The following is a 21,130-nucleotide window of genomic DNA, read 5'->3' on the forward strand; positions in this document are numbered from 1 at the left end:
TGAGACTACCTAGTGAATTCCAGGTCAGCCTGGGCTAGAGCGAGACCCTACCTCAAAAAACTAAACAAAACAAACAAAAAAAGGGCGGGGGGAGTAGCTTAGCATTGAAGGCACTTGTTTGCAAATCCATCTGGCCTAGACTCAGTTTTCTAGCCAGCCATGTAAAGCTGGACACAGAACATGGAGGAAGTGTTCAGCGTTCTTTGCAGGGCCAACATGCCCTGATTACTTGCTTGCACATGCACAATTAAATTAATTAAAAACATTTTTTTTTTTTTTTTTTGGTTTTTTGAGGCAGGGTGTCACTCTAGCTCAGGCTGACCTGGAATTCAATATGTAATCTTAGGGTGGCCTCGAATTCACGGCGACCCTCCTATCTCTGCCTCCTGAGTACTGGAATTAAAGGCATGTACCACCATGCCTGGCTTAAATTAATTTTTTTAAACCTGTAATTGTATGTATGTCAACTTTGCAAATATTTTCTTTTTTTTTAATTAAAATTTATTTCAAAATTATTCTGGGAATCTTCCCCCCCCCCCGAAAGGGGTCATTGTTCCATGTTATTTTCTTCAAAAAACAAATAATCACTTTAGTCTAAAGAGATATTTGACTCTTCATATGAAAATTCACATACCATTCTACTTACCTTTCAACATCATGGAGGATAACTTGCTCATCATTTCCTGCCAAAAAAACAAAAAGGCAGATGGTTGATAATTTCTGAAAGATTGTCCTTGATCACATTATAATGTAAACTTTGCAAGGTTAGAGAGATTGCTCAATAGTTAAAGGCGTCTGCTTACAAAACCTGACAATCTGGGTTCAAGTCCCCAATACACACATAAAACCAGATGCAAAAAATGGTATATATGTCTGGAGTGACAAAAGGCCCTGGTATGCCAGTTTTCCCTCTCTCAAATAAATAATTAAAAATATAAGCACTCAAGAGGCAGATCACAGTGAGTTTAAAGCCAACCTGAGATTACATAGGAATTCCAGGTCAGCCTGGAGTAAGACCCTACCTCAACATCTGCATCCCGAAAAAACTTATACATAGTTTTCAAGGGCTGGAGAGATGGCTCAGTGGTTAAAGTGCTTGCCTTCAAAGCCTAACAACCTGGGTTTGATTCCCCAGCACTCATGTAAAGCCAGATGCATAAAATGACTCGTGCATTTGGAGTTCATATTGGGCAGCTGGAGGCCTTGGAAAACCTATTCTCTGTCTCTCTCCTCCCTCTGTCTGCTTGCAAATAAATAAATAAAAACATATTTTAAAAATATATAAAGTTTTCAGAAAGAAAAATAGTCAAAGTTAATACAAATTAGGAATATTAACTAAACAAAAAAATTTAAGGGATGGAGAAATGGCTAAGTGGTTAAGGCGCTTGTCTGCAAAGCCTAAGGACCTGGGTTCAATTCCCTAGTACCCACATAGATCTAGATTTTTAGTGGGAGTTCATTTGCAGTGGCTAGCAGCCCTGACATGCCCATATTCTCATTCTCTCTACCTGACTCTATCTCTCAAATAAATAAATAAAATATTTTTAAGAATTAAAAAAAAAGGGGGGGGCTGGAGAGATAGCTTAGCAGTTAATGATTTGCCTGCAAAGCCAAAGGATCTCCGTTCGATTATCCAGGACCCACATAATCCAGATGCACAAGGAGGCACATGCATCTGGAGTTTGTTAGCAGTGCTGAAGGCCCTGACATGCCCATTCTCTCTCTCTCTCTATCAAAATAAAAACAGCTAGCTAGGCATGGTAGCTCACACCTTTGATCCCAGCACATGGAAGGCAGAGGTAGGAGGATTGCCATGAGTTCAAGACTACCTTGAGACTACATACAGTTCCAGGTCAGCGTGGACTAGCGTAAGACCCTACCTCAAAAAAAAAAAAAGAAGGGGGGCTGGAGAGATGGTTTAGCAGTTAAGGTACATGCCAGCAAAGCCTAAGGACCCAGGTTCGATTTTCCAGATCCCACGTAAGCCAAATGCTCATGGTAGCACATGCATCTAGAGTTCATTTTCAGTGGCTAGAGGCCCCGGCACGCCCCTTCTCACTCTATCTCTTCCCAACCCCTCTAAGACTGTCTCTAATATATAAATTAAATCTTTTTAAAAACTGCCAACAATAAAAATAAAAAAACTTGGGCTGGAGAGATGGCTTAGCGGTTAAGTGCTTGCCTGTGAAGGACCCTGGTTCAAGGCTTGGTTCCCCAGGACCCACGTTAGCCAGATGCACAAGGGGGCGCACGTGTCTGGAGTTCGTTTGCAGTGGCTGGAAGCCCTGGCGCGCCATTTCTCAATCATTCTGTCTCTTTCTCTCTCTCTGTCACTCTCAAATAAATTAATAAAAAAAAAATGAACAAAAAAAATTAAAAAAAAAATAAAGACAGGACAGCCTTGTGGAGAGATTTTAAAAAAATAGTAAGATCATGGGCTAGAGAGATGGCTTAGCGGTTAAGATCTTGCCTGTGAAGCCTAAGTACCCCAGTTCAAGGCTAGATTCCCCAGGACCCACATTAGCCAGATGCACAAGGGAGCAGACGTGTCTGGAGTTCATTTGCAGTGGATAGAGGCCCTGGTGCACCCATTCTCTCTCCCTCTCTGCCTCTTTCTCTCTGTTGGTCGCTCTCAAAGAAATAAATAAAAATAATAAGATCAGGCTAGAGAAATGGCTTAGCAGTTCAGGCACTTGCTAGAGAAACCTAAGGACTTAAATTCAATTCTCCAGGTACCACATAAGCCAGATGCACATGATTGTACATGCATTTGGAGTTCATTTGCAGTGGCTAAAAGGCCCTAGTACAACCATCCTCTCTCTCTTACTCTTTTTTTCTCTCTCCCATAATAATAATAAAGCCAGGTGTGGTGGTGCACGCCTTTAATCCCAGCACTTGGGAAGCAGAAGTAGGAGGATTGCTGTGAGTTTCAGGGCCAGACTGAGACGACACAGTAAATTCCAAGTCTATCTGGGCTAGAGCAAGACCCTACCTTGAAAAATCAAAAACTAAAATAAAATAATAGTAATAACAAAAAAGTATAACCAGGATTGAAGAGTAGGCTAAGCACTTAAAGGTGCTTGACTGCAAAGCCTGACAGCCTGGATTCAGTTCCCTAGTACCCACATGAGGTCACAGGCACAGAGTCTCACACACATGAGGAGTTTGTCTACAGCGGTAAGAGGCCCTGGCTTGCCCCATTTCAGTTCCCTAGTACCCACATGAGGTCACAGGCACAGAGTGTCACACACATAAGGAGTTTGTCTACAGCGGTAAGAGGCCCTGGCTTGCCCCATTTCAATTCCCTAGTACCCACATGAGGTCACAGGCACAGAGTGTCACACACATGAGGAGTTTGTCTACAGTGGTAAGAGGCCCTGGCTTGCCCATTTTCTTTCTTTATCTCTCTGCTTGCTAATAAATAAATAGGTAGAAGAAATATATATATATACATGCACACTGTTTGTTTTGTTTTTTGAATTTTCCAGGTCATCCTCCTATCTCTGCCTCCCACGTGCTGGGATTAAAGGTGTGCACCATCACGCACGGCTATGAAAAGTATTTTTTAAAAGGCACAGCCAAGTAATAGTTCTTAAAATGTATTATCTGGAGGGTTACACAAAGAAAAAAATCCACCAACTTTTCGGCCATTAAAGAAAGAATAAATAACCAAGTAATTCATTCATTCAAGCTAACCTCTAAGCAAAACATTCATTAACTATATGACCCAGAATAAAATCTCTAACAATTGTAGGCTTCAGCTGTTTACCGTAAAATAGGAATAATAACTGCATTACTTCAGAAGGCCATCATGAAAGTATGTTGAACCTATGAATGTATTCAGAATAAAGCTGCATACCTGACAGGCCCCCAAGAAATGTTGCTATTCCTATATTCATCACTTTTTATAGCATTAAAAACTTGATGACTGTGTGGCTCTAAGTAGCAGGAAAGCTTTTCTCCACATGTTTTTCTTTTGCATCTTACTCCAAAGTATCTAAAAATATGTGATATGCCTCCAAGTGGCTTTAAAAGCCAAAAAATAAAAACCTGCACATAAAAGGACAGAAATTAAGAAATAAAAATATCTCACTCTTTCCTTAAATGCCTAACCAACAGTCACTTAAACAGAAAGCAAAAATAGCAGTTAAGACACATGCTCCAAGCCATCTTACATTTCAAAGTCCTAGCTATAAATTCTTCTGATGCTTCATACTAATGACATGAATAAACTATTACCTTCTTGGTGTTAGAAAGTAAGGTACTGGAGATGTGGGAAGAAAAAGATTTCTGTATATACCAAAAGCAATCTACACATTTAATGCAATCCCCATCAAAATTCCAATGGGGTCGGGCGTGGTGGCACACGCCTTTAATCCCAGCACTCAGGAGGCAGAGGTAGGAGGATCACTGTGAGTTTGAGGCCACCCTGAGACTACATAGTGAATTTCGGGTCAGCCTGGACCAGAGTGAAACACTACCTCGAAAAACAAAACAAAACAAAACAAAATTCCAATTGGATTCTTCACGGAAATAGAAAAAAAAAAATCCAAAAATTAATTTGGAAGCACAAAAAAACCTCATATATCTAAAACAATTTTGAGCAACAAAAATAAGCCTGAGGATATCACCGTACCTGATTATAACTATACTACAGAGCCGTAGTAACAAAAATAGCATGCTACTGACACAAAAACAGACATGTAGATCAATGGAACAGAATAGAGGACCCAGATGTAAGTCCGGGTAGCTATAGCCACCTATCTTCGACAAAAATGCCAAAAATACTTATTGGAGAAAAGACAGCCTCTTTAGCAAATGGTGCTGGGAAAACTGGATATGTATCTGTGGAAGGATAAAAATAGATTCTTCTCTCTCTCCATGCACAAGAATTAAGTCCAAATGGGTCAAGGACCTTAATATCAGACCTGAAATTCTGAAACTGCTACAGGGAAAAGCCTTCAGTCTTGGCAAAAACTTTCTGAATATAACCCCAACTGCTCAGGCAATAAAACCAAAGATTAACCTCTGGGACCTCATGAAATTACAAAGCTTTTGTACAGCAAAGGACACTGTGAATAGAGCAAAGAGGCAACCTACAAAATGGGAGAAAATCATTGCTTGTTATACATATGATAGAGGATTAATATCTAGGATATACAAAGAACTCAAAAAATTACATAAGAAATCAAACAACCCAATTAAAAATGGGCTATGGAACTAAATAGAGAGTTCTCAAAAAAAGAAACACAGATGGCATATAAACATCTAAAAAATGTTCGAAGCCAGGCATGGTGGCACACGCCATTATCCCAGCACTTGGGAGGCAAAGGTAGGAGGATCGCCGTGAGTTCGAGGCCACCCTGAGACTACATAGTGAATTCCAGGTTAGCCTGAGTTAGAGTGAGACCCTACCTCGAAAAACCAAAAAAAAGTTTGACATCCCTAGTGATGAGGGAAATGCAGATTAAAACTACTTTGAGATTCCATCTCCCTCCTGTCAGATTGGCTACCATCATGAAAACAAATGACTGGCGAAGATGTGGAAAAAGAAGAACACTTCTACACTGTTGGTGGGAATGCAACCTGGTCAAGCCATTGTGGAAATCAATGTGGTGGTTCCTGAGAAAGCAAAAAATAGATCTACCATATGACCCAGCCATATATCCATATATCCATATATCCTAGGCATATATCCTAAGAACTCATGTCACTACCTTAGAGATACTTGCTCAACCATGTTTATTGCCACTCTATTCACAATAGCTAGGAAATGGAACCAGCCTAGATGTCCCTCAACTGATGAGTGGATAATGAAGATGTGGCACATTTACGCAATGGAGTTCTACTCAGTGGTAAAGAAAAACAATGTGACTCAGAAGGTATCATAGTGCTGGAAAGAAGTAACTGGAGTACCGAGTAACATCTCGATCACACCTTCCAAGGCTCAGGGTCTAATACGGAAGAGGTGGCAGAAAGAATGTAAGAGCCAAAGGAAGGGTAGGACTCCTTACAACATGCTCCCTCCAGACATAAATTGGCCTGGATATCCATGACCTCATAGTGCCTGACACTACCTACACAAGACCATCATAAGGAGGAAAAAGACCATGACATCAAAATAAAAGAGACTGATTGAGATGGGGAGGGGATATGATGGAGAATGGAATTTCAAAGGGGAAAGTGTGGGGAGGGAGGGAGGGTATTACCATGGAATACTTTTTATAATCATGGAAAATGTTAATAAAAATTGAGGAAAAAAAAAAAAAAGAAATGAATTGCAAAGGTGAGACGCCTTAACATTCAAGGCATTGGACTATAAGGCACGGGATCCAGGATAGATTCGCAACAAACGAAATAACCAGAGGAGAAGGCGGCGGGCGTATTCGTCTAGAGTTAATTTGCAGTAGTTTGAAACCCTGGCAAGCCCAACTAAGTTCTTTCTCTGGATTTCTCTCTCTCTCCCTCCCTCCAACTCTCCACGTTCCTCTTCCTCTTTCTAACATAAAGAAAATAGATATTTAAAATAAAAAAAAGAAAAACAATGTTATAAAGTTTTCAGGAAAATGGATGGATCTGGAAAGGATTATACTAAGTGAGGTAACCCAGGCCCAGAAAGCCAAATGTCACATGTTCTCTCTCATATGTGCATCCTAGCTACAAATGACTAGACTTCTGCTTGAGTAGGAAGAAAATTCAGTAGTAGCACAGGCCAGTAAGCTAGAAAGGAGATATAAAGGGAATAGAAATGGAGGAAGGGGGACTTAATAGGATGGTATTATATATGTAAGTAGAAGAACAGATTAATGGGGGTGAAAAGGCATAAGTGAGGTCAGGGGAAGAGACTGAGTAAAGGCAAGGTGGAGGGAGGGCTAATCAAGATCTAAGAGGATATAAATAAGTCATATGGAAACTTAATTTTCTGGACAATGAACACTTAAGAGCTACAGATTGTTACTAGAAAATTTTCAGTGCCAGGAATGGGATACCTTCCAGTGAGTTGTTGGCCAGGGAGGTCCCTGATGCCCCCAAAACATTACAGGCCATTGCCAAGGCCCTTTGTTTGCCACCAGGAATAGATGGTAAGACCCTATTGCTGAAGACTCCACATACTTGGGCTGTAAGGCCACTGAGAAATCCTGCTGGAGCTGAGCTGAAAACCTCCTCCAGCTAGACCAGCTGTCAGGATGCTGGAAAAAGCCATGCTGCATGCAGTTCAATGGGAGGAAGAGAAATCACCAGTGAAGATACCCAACAGTGGACACTGCAAGCCTTATGTTTGGCCAACCAGGCCAAATGAGCAAATGGGTGCAATTGTGGCACATCTATTATGGGGAATACCTACCACCCTCTACTTTGACTGGAGGCCTGCTCCATAGGAGGGAATACATCCCTGATACTGAAAACCTACAACAGGGATAGTCATGAATCACTACATAGTGAATTCCAGGTTATCCTGGGCTAGAGTGAGACCCTACCTTGAAAGACTAAATAAAGAAAAGGAAAAACTCTGTGAGTTCAAGTCCAGCCTGGGACTATAAAGTGAGTTCCATGTCAGCCTGGGCTAGAGTGAGACCCTACCTAATGGAGGGAAGAAAGAGAGAGAGGGGGGGACAGGAAAGACAGGAAGGGAAGGAGAGAGGGAGGGAGGGAGAGAAGGAGAGAAGGAAGGAAGGAAGGAGGGAGAAAGGGAAGAAAGAAGGAGGGAGGGAGGGAGGGAGGGAAGGAAGGAAGGAAGGAAGGAAGGAAGGAAGGAAGGAAGGAAGGAAGGAAGGAAGGAAGGAAGGAAAGATAGTAGGGAAGGAGGGAGAAAAATGTCTTCAGTTTCTCTCACTTTTTTTTTCCATTCACTCCTGGGGACTGACCCCATAGCAGGTTGCATGATAGGGCAGTGCTTTACTACTGACCTACGTTCCCAGCCCAATCTGTTATATTTCTATTGCTTTTGGATCATGGGTAAATATCTAGTGGGAATTTTGAGAGGTCAGGGCTGGAAATCTGGTAGTCAGAAATCAAGCTGTTGATGGAAGCCATCTCCAAGAGGTTTGCTTGCATACCAGCCATCCAACTGTATTCTCACACAGCCTTTTCAAACAAAAATTTGGGATATGACATCAAATAGTCACAACATGCATCTTTAAAAATGAAATGGGGGGGGGCCGGAGAGATGGCTTAGTGATTAGGTACTTTTCTGCAAAGTCTAAGGACCCAGGTTCAATTCCCCAGGACCCACGTAAGACAGATGCACAAGATGGTGCATGTGTCTGGAGTTCTTTTGCAGTGGTGGAAGACCCTGGTGCACCCATTCTCTTTCTCTCTATCTGCCTCTTTCTCTGTCTCAACTAAGTAAATAATTTCTTTAATTTAATGGGGGGGGGGCTAGAAAGATGGCTCAATAGTTAAGAGCACGTGCTTGCAAAGCTTGTAAGTCCAGGTTCAATTCCCTAGTACCCATGTAAGGGCAGACATACAAAGTGGTGCATGAATCTGAGTTTTTATAGTGGCAAGAGGCTCTGGTGTGCCAATATTCTAATAAATAAAAATATCTTTAAAAATAAAAAATGTGGATGTGGCACATTTATACAATGGAGTTCTACTCAGCAGTAAAGAAAAATGAAGTTATGAAATTTGCAGAAAAATGGATGGACCTGGAAAGGATTATACTAAGTGAGGTAACCCAGGCCCAGAAAGCCAAGTGCCACATGTTGTCTCTCATATGTGGATCCTAGCTACAGATGATTGGGCTTCTGTGTGAGAATGAAAATGCTTAGTAGCAGAGGCCAGTAAGGTAAAAAGGAGACATAAAGGGTAGAGAAAGGAAGGGAGGAGGGTACTTAATAGGTTGATATTGTATATATGTAAGTACAATGATTGAGATGGGGAGGTAATATGATGGAGAATGGAATTTCAAATGGGAAAGTGTGGGGGTGGGGAGGGAGGGAATTACCATGGGATGTTTTTTTATAATCATGGAAAATGTTAATAAAAATTTAAGAATTAAAAAAAAAATGTGAGGAGGATCGCCGTGAGTTCAAGGCCACCCTGAGACTACAGAGTTAATTCCAGGTCAGCCTGGACTATTGTGAGACCCTACCTCGAAAAACCAAAATAAAATAAAATAAAATAAAATAAATAAAAAAATATGGGCCTGGAGAGATGGCTTAGCAGTTAAGGCACTTGCCTGCAAAGCCAAAGGACCTCAGTTCGATTCCCCAGAATCCACATAAAGCCAGATGCACATGATGGTGCATGCATCTGGAGTCTGGTTGCAGTAGCTAGAGGCCCTGGCATGCCCATTCCTCTCTTTCTCTGTCTCTCTCTTCTCTCTCTCTCTGTCTCTCTCTCTCTGCCTCTTTCTCCTCTCAAATAAAAAAAGAAATAAAATATGTCTAAAATGAAAAATAATTTAAAAAATTAAAAATGTGGGCCAGGCATGGTGGTACACACCTTTGATCCCAACACTCGGGAGGCAGTAGCGCACGCCTTTAATCCCAGCACTTGGGAGGCAAAGGTAGGAGTTTGAGGCCACCCTGAGAATACAGAGTGAATTCCAGGTCAGCCTAGGCTAGAGTGAAACTCTACCTTGAAAAACCAACAACAACAACAAAAAAAAGTTTTCTATGAGGCAGGGCCAGAAAGGAATGGAAGAGAGGGGATAAAGAAAATAAACCCTATTTTATATGTAGAAACTGCTATAATACATAAAAGACAAGCTACCGGAAGGCAGCACCCCACAGATGAAAAAGATAGCGGAAGAAAATCAAGGAGTTATTTTATATTTTAGCACTCTTTTTTCTTCCCTTCTTACCTCCAGAGAACACTTTGGTATTCCCACTGTTGAAAGCCAGGCAAAAAATGTTGGAATGGTGCTCTCCCTTCAGCTGTATGGGCTTCACCCTGGAGTGGATGGCCTGTTCCATGTGCCACAGCAGAACCCGGCGGTCGTCTCCTCCTTCAGAGGGGGGCAAGGAGCACAGGTTAAGGGTTGACACTTGGTCTCACTAGCCTCAAATTCCATGCTTTCCCAACTCCCTACGACTGTGATGGTGCACACAAACTCAGGGCTTTCCCCCTCTAACAGGGGGTCAACACATGAACTCTTTATATCACTCTCCCATGACTTTGTTTCTTGGGGGGAGGGTGCTTTGTTTTGGCAGTGTCTTGAGAGGTGGAACTCAGGGCCTAGACGATGCTATGCAAGTGCTCTATAGTCCACTGGCACTATGCACATTTGAACCATTGTCCAACTGTTACCTCTATCCTTCTCCAGAGCTTTTTCCACATGCCAAACCAAAACTAACAAATAGTAACTTCTTCCAGCCCTTAATAACGATTATTCTGGTTTCTGCCTCTATGACCACTTGATCTGCCACAGATTACTGGACACATTCCGTATTTGTCCTTTGGGGTCTGGCTTATTTACCAGCATAATGCTCACTGCATCATTGCACAAAAGAGAAAATCAACGGCAAACATAAACATCTAATTCAGGCATGGATGAATTCCACTGAAATGCTAATAAAATCTTAGCACGATAAAAGAAAACAATCTAGCTGGGCAGGTATAGTGGCACACGACTTTAGTCCCAGCCCTTGGGAGGCAGAAGTAGGAGGATTACTGTGAGTTGGAGGCCAGCCTGGAATTACAGGTGCAGGTTAGCCTGGGCTGTGAGAGACCCTACCTCAAAAAACAAAACAAAGCAAAAAAAGTAGTGAATGTTTTTTTTTAAATTTGTTTATTTTGCATTTTTAAAAATATTTTATTTATTTATTTGAGAGAGAGAAAGGGAGAAGGGAGAGAGAGGTAATGGGCGCACCAGGGCCTCCATCCACTGCAAACGAACTCCAGATGCATACGCCCCCTTGTGCATCTGGCTTACCTGGGTCCTAGAGAATCGAACTGGGATCCTTTGGCTTTGTAGGCAAATGCCTTAACTGCCAAGCCATCTCTCCAGCCCCCCCTTTTTGAGATAAGGTCCAGCCCCCCCCCCTTTTTTTTGAAATAAGGTCTAACTCTAGCCCATGCTCACCTGGAATTCACTCAAGCCTCAGGGTGGCCTTGAGCTCAAGGCAATCCTTCTACCTCTGTCTCCTCATTGCTGGGATTAAAGACATGCACCACCACACATAGCTTTATTTCGTATTTGAGATAGAGTGGGAAAGATCAATTGACAGAAAGCTGGAAAAAGCTTCTCTCCTATAGGGGATGAAGCCCTATAGGACAGAAGTCATCAGTGGTAGTAAACAACAGTGGACAAGGTAAGCCTTATCATTGGCCAGCCAGGTGCTGCAGGGATGCCTTAGTGGTTAAGGTGTTTGTCTGCAAAGCCAAAGGAACCAGGTTCTATTCCCAAAATTAGCTAGATGCACAAGGGGGTGCATGCATCTGGAGTTCGTATGCAGTAGCTGGAAGGGCTGGAGTGCCCATTCTCTCTCCCCCCCTCTCTCTTTCTTTCTGTCAAATAAATAAATAAAAACTAAATATTTTTTTAAAAAGATTGGCCAGTCAGGCCAAATGTGCCAACTGATACAATAATGGCATGTCTATTATATATTGGTATTTCTATTATTTTCTTTTTAAAAATTTTATTTACTTATTTATTTATGAGTGTGTACCAAGCCAGGTGTGGTGGCACACACCTTTAATCACAGCACTTGAGAGGCAGGAAGAGGATCACTGTGAGTTCCACAACAGCCTGAGAATACACAGTGAATTCCAGGTCAGCCTGGGCTACAGTGAAACCCTACTTCAAAAAAATAAATAAATAAACAAACACAGGCACCACCGGGTTAGAGAGATGGCACAGCAGTTAAGGCACTTGCCTGCAAAGCCTAAGGACACATGTTTGACTCCCCAGACGCAGTGACACAAGCATGCAACATCGCATATGCACACAAGGTGGCGCAGACATCTAGAGTTCGGTTCTAGTGGCTGGAGGTACTGGCATGCCAATTCTCTTTGTCTGTCTGTCTCTCTCTCTCTCTCATATAAAGAAAATTAGAGCCAGGCATGCGTGGCATACTCCTTTAATCCCTACACTTGGAAGGCAGACGTAGGAGGATTGCTGGGAGTTCAAGGCCACCCTGTGACTACATAGTGAATTCCAGGTCAGCCTGGGCTAGAGCAAAACCCTACCTCAAAATAAATAAATAAAAATAATAAGCCAGGTATAATGGTGCATGCCTTTAATGCCAGGCATAGGGAGGCAGAGGCAGAAGGATCACTGTGAGTTCAAGGCCACCCTGAGACTACATAGTGAATTCCAGGTCAGCCTGGGCTAGAACAAAACCCTACCTCAAAATAAATAAATAAAAATAATAAGCCAGGTATAATGGTGCATACCTTTAATGCCAGCCATAGGGAGGCAGAGGCAGAAGGATCACTGTGAGTTCAAGGCCACCCTGAGACTCCATAGTGAATTCCAGGTCAGCCTGGGTTAGAGTGAGACCCTACCTAGAGTGAGTTATTCTTCTTTATGTGTTACTCACATTCTTATTTACCTAGCCTGGGATCCAATATGATTTTATGCCCATTCACTTCGCCCAAACAAAAAGTTACCTTGAGTTTGTGCCCAGTGGTTGGTATTTCATTGCCTGAAGGAAATTAGCTTAACATATTAAGTTTGAGAACTTATTATTATTATTATTATTATTATTATTATTATTATTATTATTTTGGTTGTGGTTTTTTGAGGTAGGGTTTCAGTCTAGCTCAGGCTCACCTGGAATTTACTATGTACTCTAAGGCTGCCCTCAAACTCATCTACCTCTGCCTCCTGACTGCTGGCATCATGCCCGGCTAAATTTGGGAACTCTTACATGCACTTTCTCCTCAGAAACATTAAGGGCACTCACCTCTATTTACCAAAGCCTGTCCCGTTTGGGTTTCAACCTGTCTCAGAAAAAGGCATGACATGTACTCAAAGTCCCAGACTTTGGAGACGGCTCAACTTCGCATGATAGTACAGCTCACCAGCTGTGTGCCTGTAGGCAGATTACTTAACCTCTCTAAACTGTGCTCCTCCCACCTGAGAAATAGAAAATTATGGGGCTGGAGAGATGGCTTAGTGGTGAAGGCACTTGCCTGTCAAGCCTATGGTCCCTGGTTTGATTCCCCAGGACCCACGTAAAGCCAGATGCCACAACGTGGCGCATGCATGAGTTCGTTTGCAGTGGATGCAGGCCCTGGAATGCCATTTTTCCCTCTCTCTCTCTCTCTGCTTGTTTCCCTCTCTCTCAAATAAATATTTCTTTTAAAAAAAAAAAAGAAAAGAACTGTATCTTGTATCTCACAGCATTATTGTTTGGACTAATGAGCTAGAACTGTGTAGTTGACTTGGTCCATTGCCTGTACATGTTAAAAGCAAGATAATGCTAGCTAATTATTATGAAAATTATTGTGCTGTTTGAACCCAAATAACAGTAACTAACACCAGCTAAAGTTATTCTGGGCTGGGGAGAGTATCCTTGGGGTTTTTTATGTGGTTGTTTTTTATTTGTTTGTTTTTGGCTGTTTTTGTTTCTTGAGACAGGGTCTTATACTATAGAACAGGTTGGCCTAGAACTCACTAGGAACCAGCTCATGAGGAGCCTCTTGCCTCAACAATGCTGGGATTACGGGCATAAAAGCTTGGTGTAGTGGGTCGTCTTCTCCTAACAGCTTCATTAAGTAGGTACTACTGTCTCCCTTACTGTGGAGATTCTATGAAACCTGAAGACGCACAGTCATGGAATTGGAGCTAGAGTCTGACTGAATCCAGGCAAACTGGCTCCAGAGACTGTTCCTTACTACTACCCGGCCAGGAAATGACTTATTGAAGCCAGCCAGATTAAATGGCAGACTCAGAATATTTTGCTGCTGTTGTTTGAGACAGGATCTTATGTAGCCCAGGCTAACCTTGAACTTGCTATGTAGCCAAGGATGAACACCTGATCCTTCAGTGTTTCCCAGAGTATGGTTTACAGGTGTGTGGGGCAAGGAGAACTTTTTTTTTTTTTTCTTTCTTTTGCAAGGTCGAGTCTCACTGTACTGCTCAGGCTGACCGGGAATTCACTATGTAGCCTCAGGGTGGCCTCAAACTCTCAGCAATCCTCCTACCTCTGCCTCCTAAGTGCTGGGATTAAAAATGTACACCACCAATCCAAGCTATAAATTTTTTATTAAATATTTGTATTTATTTATTCCAAGGAGAAACCGCAAGAAAGAGAATGGGTGGGTGTGCCAGGGCCTCTTGCTGCTGCCAGCAAACTACAGACACATGCACCACATGTACATCTGGATTTACATAGGTACTAGGGGAGTGAACCCAGGCCATCAGGTTTTGCAATCAAGTACCTCAACTGCTGAGGCACCTCTCCAGCCCCCACAATAACTTTTTAAATGACATGCTGCTGCTACTCATCTCCAGCCAGATGTTGTCATGGGATAATGCTGCTCAAGATATCTCCCAATTCTTCCAGAGAAACAACATCCTAATTTTTGTGGGATGAATGGAGGCTCAGTGGAGGTCCACTTGACCCATAAGTATGTTAGGTGGTGTGGTGGTTTGATTCAGGTGTCCCCATAAACGTAGGTGTTCTGAACGCTAGCTCCCCAGCTGATGGATATTTGGGAATTAATGCCTCCTGGAGGGAGTGTATTGTTGGGGGTGGGCTTATGGGCTTTATAGCCAGTTTCCCCATGCCAGTGTTTGGCACACACTCCTGTTGCTGTGGTCCATCTTATGTTGGCCAGAGGGTGATGTCCACCTTCTGCTCATGCCATCGTTTTTCCCTACCATAGTGGAGCTTCCCCTCGAGCCTGTAAGCCAAAATAAACCTCTTTTTCCCAGAAGCTGCTCTTGGTTGAGTGATTTCTACCAGCAATGCGAACCGGACTGCAACATGTGGGTTGATTTACTAAAGGGACAAAATTGGTGTTCAACGGCACTTCCTAAATCAGATAACAAGTACAAACAGAACTAGACAGAAGAGAGGTGACCAGAAGCAGAACCAGGCCTGGTGGCACACTCCTGTAATCCTACTTACTCAAGAGGCTGAGGAAGGAAGATCCCAAAGTCAAGTCCTGCCTGGACTACAGGTGAAGCCAGAGCAGAGTAACATTCACATTCTGCTAGCCCTGTCTTTACCCAGCACCTTTCTTTTGAAAGATGGATGGATCCATTTATCTACCGATTGTCTCAATTGTTCCATATCTCCAACTAGGTAAGAGGCCAGAAAAATAGGGTCATTCTAAAATAGGAGGCTGGACTTAGTAGATAAAGCACTTTCTAAGTACCTGAGTTGAGATTCCCAGAACAGATCCCACTTAAAAGCTGGGAGCTGGGGGAAATTTCTATGTAATCCCAGTATGCCCAAAGCAAGAAAGGAGACAGAGGCAGGAAAAGTCTCCTAGAAGCTCCCAGACAGTGGTGAAAAATAAGGAGAGAGATCATGCCTCATAGGAGATAGAAAGCAAGGGCCCACAGACCCAAAGTTCTCTTCTGACCGTCCTACACGCTGTGGTATATGCATGCCAACACTCATACCCACAACACACACATACCCATCCACCTACCCACAAAAAATAGTAAGATAAAATCAACAGGAAGCCTAGTTTTATCAGACAAGGTGCCACATAGCTTTAATCCCAGCACTCCAGAGGATCATTGGGACTTTGAGGCCAGACTGAGCTAAAGTGAACTCCAGGTCAGCCTGGAATAGAGTAAAACCTTGCTTCAAAATAAATAAAGTTGGGCGTGGTGGCTTTCACTCCAGAGGAAGAGGTAGGAGGATCACCATGAGCTGGAGGCCATCCAGAGACTACACAGTGAATTACAGGTAAATAATATAGGTAAATAAAATAAATAAATAAATAAGGGATGGCAGGATGACTTAGGGGTTAAGGCATTTGCCTGCAAAGTCAAAGGACCCAGGTTTGATTCCCCAGGACCCACATAAGCTAGATGCACAAAGTTATGTATGCATCTGGAGTTTGTTTCAGTGGCTGAAGGCCCTGACACACCCATTCTCTCTATCTGCCTCCTTCTCTCCCTCTTCTCTCTCAAATAAAATAAATTTTAAATAAGAGCTGGACATGGTGGTGCACACCTTTAATCCCAGCACTCGGGAAGCAGAGGTAGGAGGATTGCTGTGAGTTCAAGGCCACCCTGAGACTCCACAGTGAATTCCAGGTTGGCCTGGCCTAGAGTGAAACCCTACCTCAAAAGACCAAAAAAAAAAAAGGAAAATAAAAAAGGTGGAGTGCCGGGCATGGTGGCGCGTGCCCTTAATCCCAACACTCGGTAGGCAGATGTAAGAGGATTGCCATGAGTTCGAGGCCACCCTGGGACTGCATAGTGATGCCCAGGTCAGCCTGAGCTACAGTGAGACCCTACCTCAAAAAAGTAAAAAAAAAAAAAAAAAAAGGGTGGAGTTCAACATCTGAAGTTCTGAAGTTTAGAAAATACTTTACTAGATAGTTTACTACCTCCTTAAGAGAGAACCCCTAATCCAAGGCTGAGATACACTCCCAAATGTAATCAGGATAACAAAGGAAGACTCTCAAAGGTACTGGGAGAATGCAGCTATTGTAACAAGGACTGTGGCAGTGTAACCAGCTGCACAGTAATCAGACCAAAGGAAGATATAAAATGGCCAAGAGTTAAGATTAAAATGTTCAGTAATCAAGGCCAGTTATATGAGAACTTAAGTAACAAATTCATCAAATAACATCATTTTTCACATACTGTTTTGGTAAATATAATGCCCAGCTATAATCATGATGGAGTCACAAAATAAGTTAGGTCACCTTTTTTTTTTTTTTTTTTTGAGTAAGGCAAGGAGGTTGAGAAAAAGGTGAGAAAGTCTCAAAAGTGTCAGGGCTAGCATGCTTAGGATTTCAGCTGGTGTTCAAAAACAGAGAATGAAAGTGAGGGGTGGGGCACCCCAAGTGAAGAAGGTTATCTGAGGCAGGATCTCTCGCTCAAGCCCAGAGCACACTGATTTGTCTAGTCTCTAGGCAGATTGGCCCAGGAATTCCCTGCACTGGGAATACAGGCAGCCACCAGGCCCCATACACACCTGGTCTCACACTGGCCAAGCAAGTGTTTTATCCACTGAGCCATCTCCCCAGCCTGGGAATATTATTTTTACTTGAAACAGACAAGCCATGTTTATTAAGTCTTGGAAATTTGTCAATATTTACTCAAAATGAACAAGATAAGTCTATCACCTCAATAAAAAGAACTAGCAGCATCTATAGTAATATAATATCCAACTTTCAGATTTTGGAGTTGCTAAGATTTCAGATTTTTGCGTTAGGGACAGTCAATGTGTGTACAAAATGAAAAGCTTTGCTGATTTGAGTAATGCTTTCAATAGGGAGATGCTGTGATTCCAAAACACAGGATATCAAACATATACAACCACAAGCAAGAATGGTAAAATCAGGACTCTAACAGGATCACCTTCAATTTTTCTAATCAAAACATTTCACAACAGGGCTGGAGAGATGGCTTGGCGGTTAAGCGCTTGCCTGTGAAGCCTAAGGACCCCGGTTCGAGGCTCGGTTCCCCAGGTCCCACGTTAGCCAGATGCACAAGGGGGCGCACGCGTCTGGAGTTCATTTGCAGAGGCTGGAAGCCCTGGCGTGCCCATTCCCTCTCTCTCTCCCTCTATCTGTCTTTTTCTGTGTCTGTTGCTCTCAAATAAATAAATAAAAACTTAAAAAAATATTAAAAAAAAAACATTTCACAACATAAAAATACTCTAAGCCGGGTGCTGTGGCACATGCCTTTAATCCCAGCACTGGGGAGGCAGAGGTAGGAGGATCACCATGAGTTCAAGGCCACCCTGAGAGTACATAGTCAGCCTCGGCTAGAGTGAGACCCTACCTCCAAAATCCAAAAAACTCTCTAGAGCCAATTGGCCACCTGCCTGAGAAAGTACAATTCCTGAAAACCCTGCTCAAGACGAATCTGAATGTCTGCAAGGGTTAGCGTTTACTCCATACACACTCTGGCGCTGGACTCCAATGAAGAATGCCTACTTTTTGTGCAGAGCTCCAGGCAGGATGGCACATACCCACAACCCCAGCCCCTCAGGAGGCCCATGCAGGAGAATCACTTGAGCCTGGGAGATCCAGGCCAGCCTGGACACTACTGAGACCTCCCTTCAAGTCAAAGAAAAAACAAAACACCTCTGTGTCAAACCATTCTATAAAATGCTTTTCTTAAAATCAACTTCAATGGCAACAAGACTTAAAGAAAAGAAATCCCTATAAATTCACAGTAGAACACGAACAAGAAGCTGTATATAAATAGAAAGAGAGAACTTTTTAGCCTCGGAATGTAGCGTTTTCTTAATGGTTTTAGCTTCTTGCTCTGTAGTAGTCCTAGCTGGGCAGGAACCTGTGTTATCCCTCTTGCCTGTGCCTCCCTGGACTCTAATTTCTAACAAAAACACAGGACAACCAATGGCTAACCAACTACTCTGCCTCCGAAGACGGGTGAATTGCTAGGGCTCTGACGAAACAAAATGAGGCTCCAAGTTGAGGGAGAGACCTGGCCAAGGAAGTGAATGAACAAGAGAAGGGTACTCTCACCTAAGCCCAGGACTCACTGATGTGACTAATCTACCTAGCCAGCACAGGAAGTTCTATGATCTCCACATGCACACACCCTGCATGGGCATTTGTGCACATACCACAGAATACTCCCCCTCTCTCCCTCCTCCCCTCCCTCCCTTCCCTCACTCCGTCTCCCCCTCCCCCGGAAAAATGATCACTTTTGCCACCAGGGGCATTGAAAGGCAAATATAGAGTTAAAGAGAATCAGGTTTGGGCCTGGAGAGATGGCTTAGCAGTTAAGGCCTTTGCCTACAAAGCCAAAGGAGCCCAGTTCGACTCTCCAGGACCCATGTAAGCCAGATGCACAAGGGGGTGTGCACATCTGGAGTTCTGGAGTTAATTTGCAATGCCTGGAGGCCCTGGCATACCCATTATCTCCTCTCCCTCCTCTCAAATAAATAAATAAAATTAGAAAATATAAAAAGGAGACTCAGGTTTTGATTTTACTTTAATATGAAATAACTCAGATTATAAACAAAGTGACCATAAAAATGTAATCAGGGCCGGGGGTGGTAGTGCACGCCTTTAATCCCAGCACTGGGGAGGCAGAGGCAGGAGGATCACCAAGAGTTCAAGGCCACCCTGAGACTACATAGTTAATTCCAGGCCAGCCTGGACCACAGTGAGACCCTACCTCGAAAAACCAAAAAAAAAAAAAAAAGTAATCAGGGAGGCCGTGCGAAGTGGCACACACATTTAATCCCAGCACTGGGAGGCAGAGGTAGGAGGATCACCACAAATTCAAGGCCACCCAGAGACTACATAGTGAATTCCAATCTCAAACCCCCCCCCAAAAAAAAAATGTAATCAGAAGACTGGAGAGATGACTCAGCCATTAAGGTGCATGCCTATAAAACCTAACATTTAGTTCAATTCACCAGGACCCAAATAAAGCCAGATGCACAGGATGGCACATGCATCCAGAATTCGTCTGCATCAGCTAGAGGCCCTGATGTGCCCATTCTCACTCTCTCTCTGTGCTTGAAAACAACTAAAAATATATTTTTTATTACTTTTTATTGTTTTTGGTTTTTCGAGGCAGGGTCTCACTCTAGCCAAGACTTACCTGGAATTCACTATGTAGTCTCAGGGTGGCCTTGAACTCACTGTGATCCTACCTCTGACTCCTGAGTGCTGGGATTAAAGGGCAAGCGTCACCACTCCCAGCTCAGATATGTGATTTTTTTGCTGGGTTCAATTCCCCAGGACCCACATAAGCCAGATGCAAATAAGTAAATAAATAAAAAATTTAAAAATACACATAAAAATGTAATCAGACTAAGATCTTTTAAGGATGAAAAGCCAGAACTGGGATTATATTCATTCAGTGATTAAGGGCACTTACTTGCAAAGCCTGCCAGCCCAAGTTCAACTGCCCAGCATGCATGTAAAGCCAGATTAAAAAGTAGTAAAGCCATTTGCCTTTCTTTGGCAGTAGCAAAATACCCTGGAACACCCCACACACACACACACACACACATACACACGTACAAATAAATAATTTTGTTTGTTTGCTTCTTTTCAAGGTAGGGTTTCACTCTGCGGTCCCAAGGCTGGCCTTCAAACTCTTGCTACCGCCTCCCTGGAACTGAATTAAAGGGTGCGCCACAGTGCCCAGCATAGGGCCTTCAGCTATCTTATCACCTGACACAGGAATGTCACCTCATCTTATGAAGGAGGAGCCCAGGAAGGGCAGAGGAAAAGGTTGAAATCAGCCTTTCTTTCTTTCTTTTTCTTTTTCTTTTTTGGTTTTTCAAGGTAGGGTCTCACACTAGCTCAGCTCAGGCTGTCCTAGAATTCACTAATTTAGTCTCAGGGTGGCCTTGAACCATGCCAGGTGGAATCAGCTTTTCTGCCGCACCATCTGTGCTACTTAGATCCTCAGATACCGTTCCCTTACTGCCTCCTACATACGACACTCGTCATCTTACTTTCATTTTTATTTTGTTTACTCTTAAATATTTTGTGGCAATGAGGAACAAAAACTCAGGGCCTCTGTTGGGCACACACCTTTAATCCTACCACTTGGGAGGCAGAGGTAAGAAGACCGACGTGAGTTTGAGGCCACCCTGAGTCTAAATTCCAGGTCAGGCTGAGCTACAGTGAGATCATACCTCAAAAGAAAGGGGGGGGGGAGGCCTGGAGAGAGATGGCTTAGCAGTTAAGGCACTTGCCTGCAAAGCCAAAGAACCCAGGTTTAACTCCCCAGGATCCACATAAACTGGATGTACAAGGAGACACACACATCTGGAGTTCGTTTGCAATGACTGGAGGCCCTGCCGCACCCATTCTCTCTACCTATTTCTAAATCTCTCTCTCTCTCAAATAAATAAATAAAAATAAAATCTTAAAAAAAACAAAACAAAACAAAACAGGGATCAGAGTGTGGTAGTGCACACCTTTAATCCCAGCACTTGGGAGGCAGAGGTAGGAGGATCACCTTGAGATCAAGGCCATCATGAGACTACATTAAGTGAATGCCAGGTCAGCTTGGACTAGAGTGAAACCCTACCTTGAAAAAACA

The 21,130-nt window shown here is 43.0% G+C and overlaps 1 protein-coding gene across 4 annotated transcripts in view; it reads right to left on the reverse strand.

The window, feature by feature from the left end:
• The window catches only part of Dcaf5 (DDB1 and CUL4 associated factor 5), a 120,793-nt gene that overhangs the window by 80,287 nt on the left and 19,376 nt on the right, over positions 1–21,130 (reverse strand). For all 4 annotated transcript variants that reach the window (XM_045154274.1, XM_004649281.2, XM_045154276.1 and 1 more), the window contains 2 exons: positions 9,809–9,952; positions 647–683 (listed from right to left, as the gene is read on the reverse strand). In XM_045154274.1, coding sequence (XP_045010209.1) covers positions 647–683; positions 9,809–9,920 — 149 coding nt within the window. In that variant the 5' untranslated portion in view covers positions 9,921–9,952. The remainder of the gene's footprint in view (positions 1–646; positions 684–9,808; positions 9,953–21,130) is intronic.

This window comes from Jaculus jaculus, chromosome 7 (assembly GCF_020740685.1).
Source record: "Jaculus jaculus isolate mJacJac1 chromosome 7, mJacJac1.mat.Y.cur, whole genome shotgun sequence".
NCBI lineage: Eukaryota > Metazoa > Chordata > Mammalia > Rodentia > Dipodidae > Jaculus > Jaculus jaculus.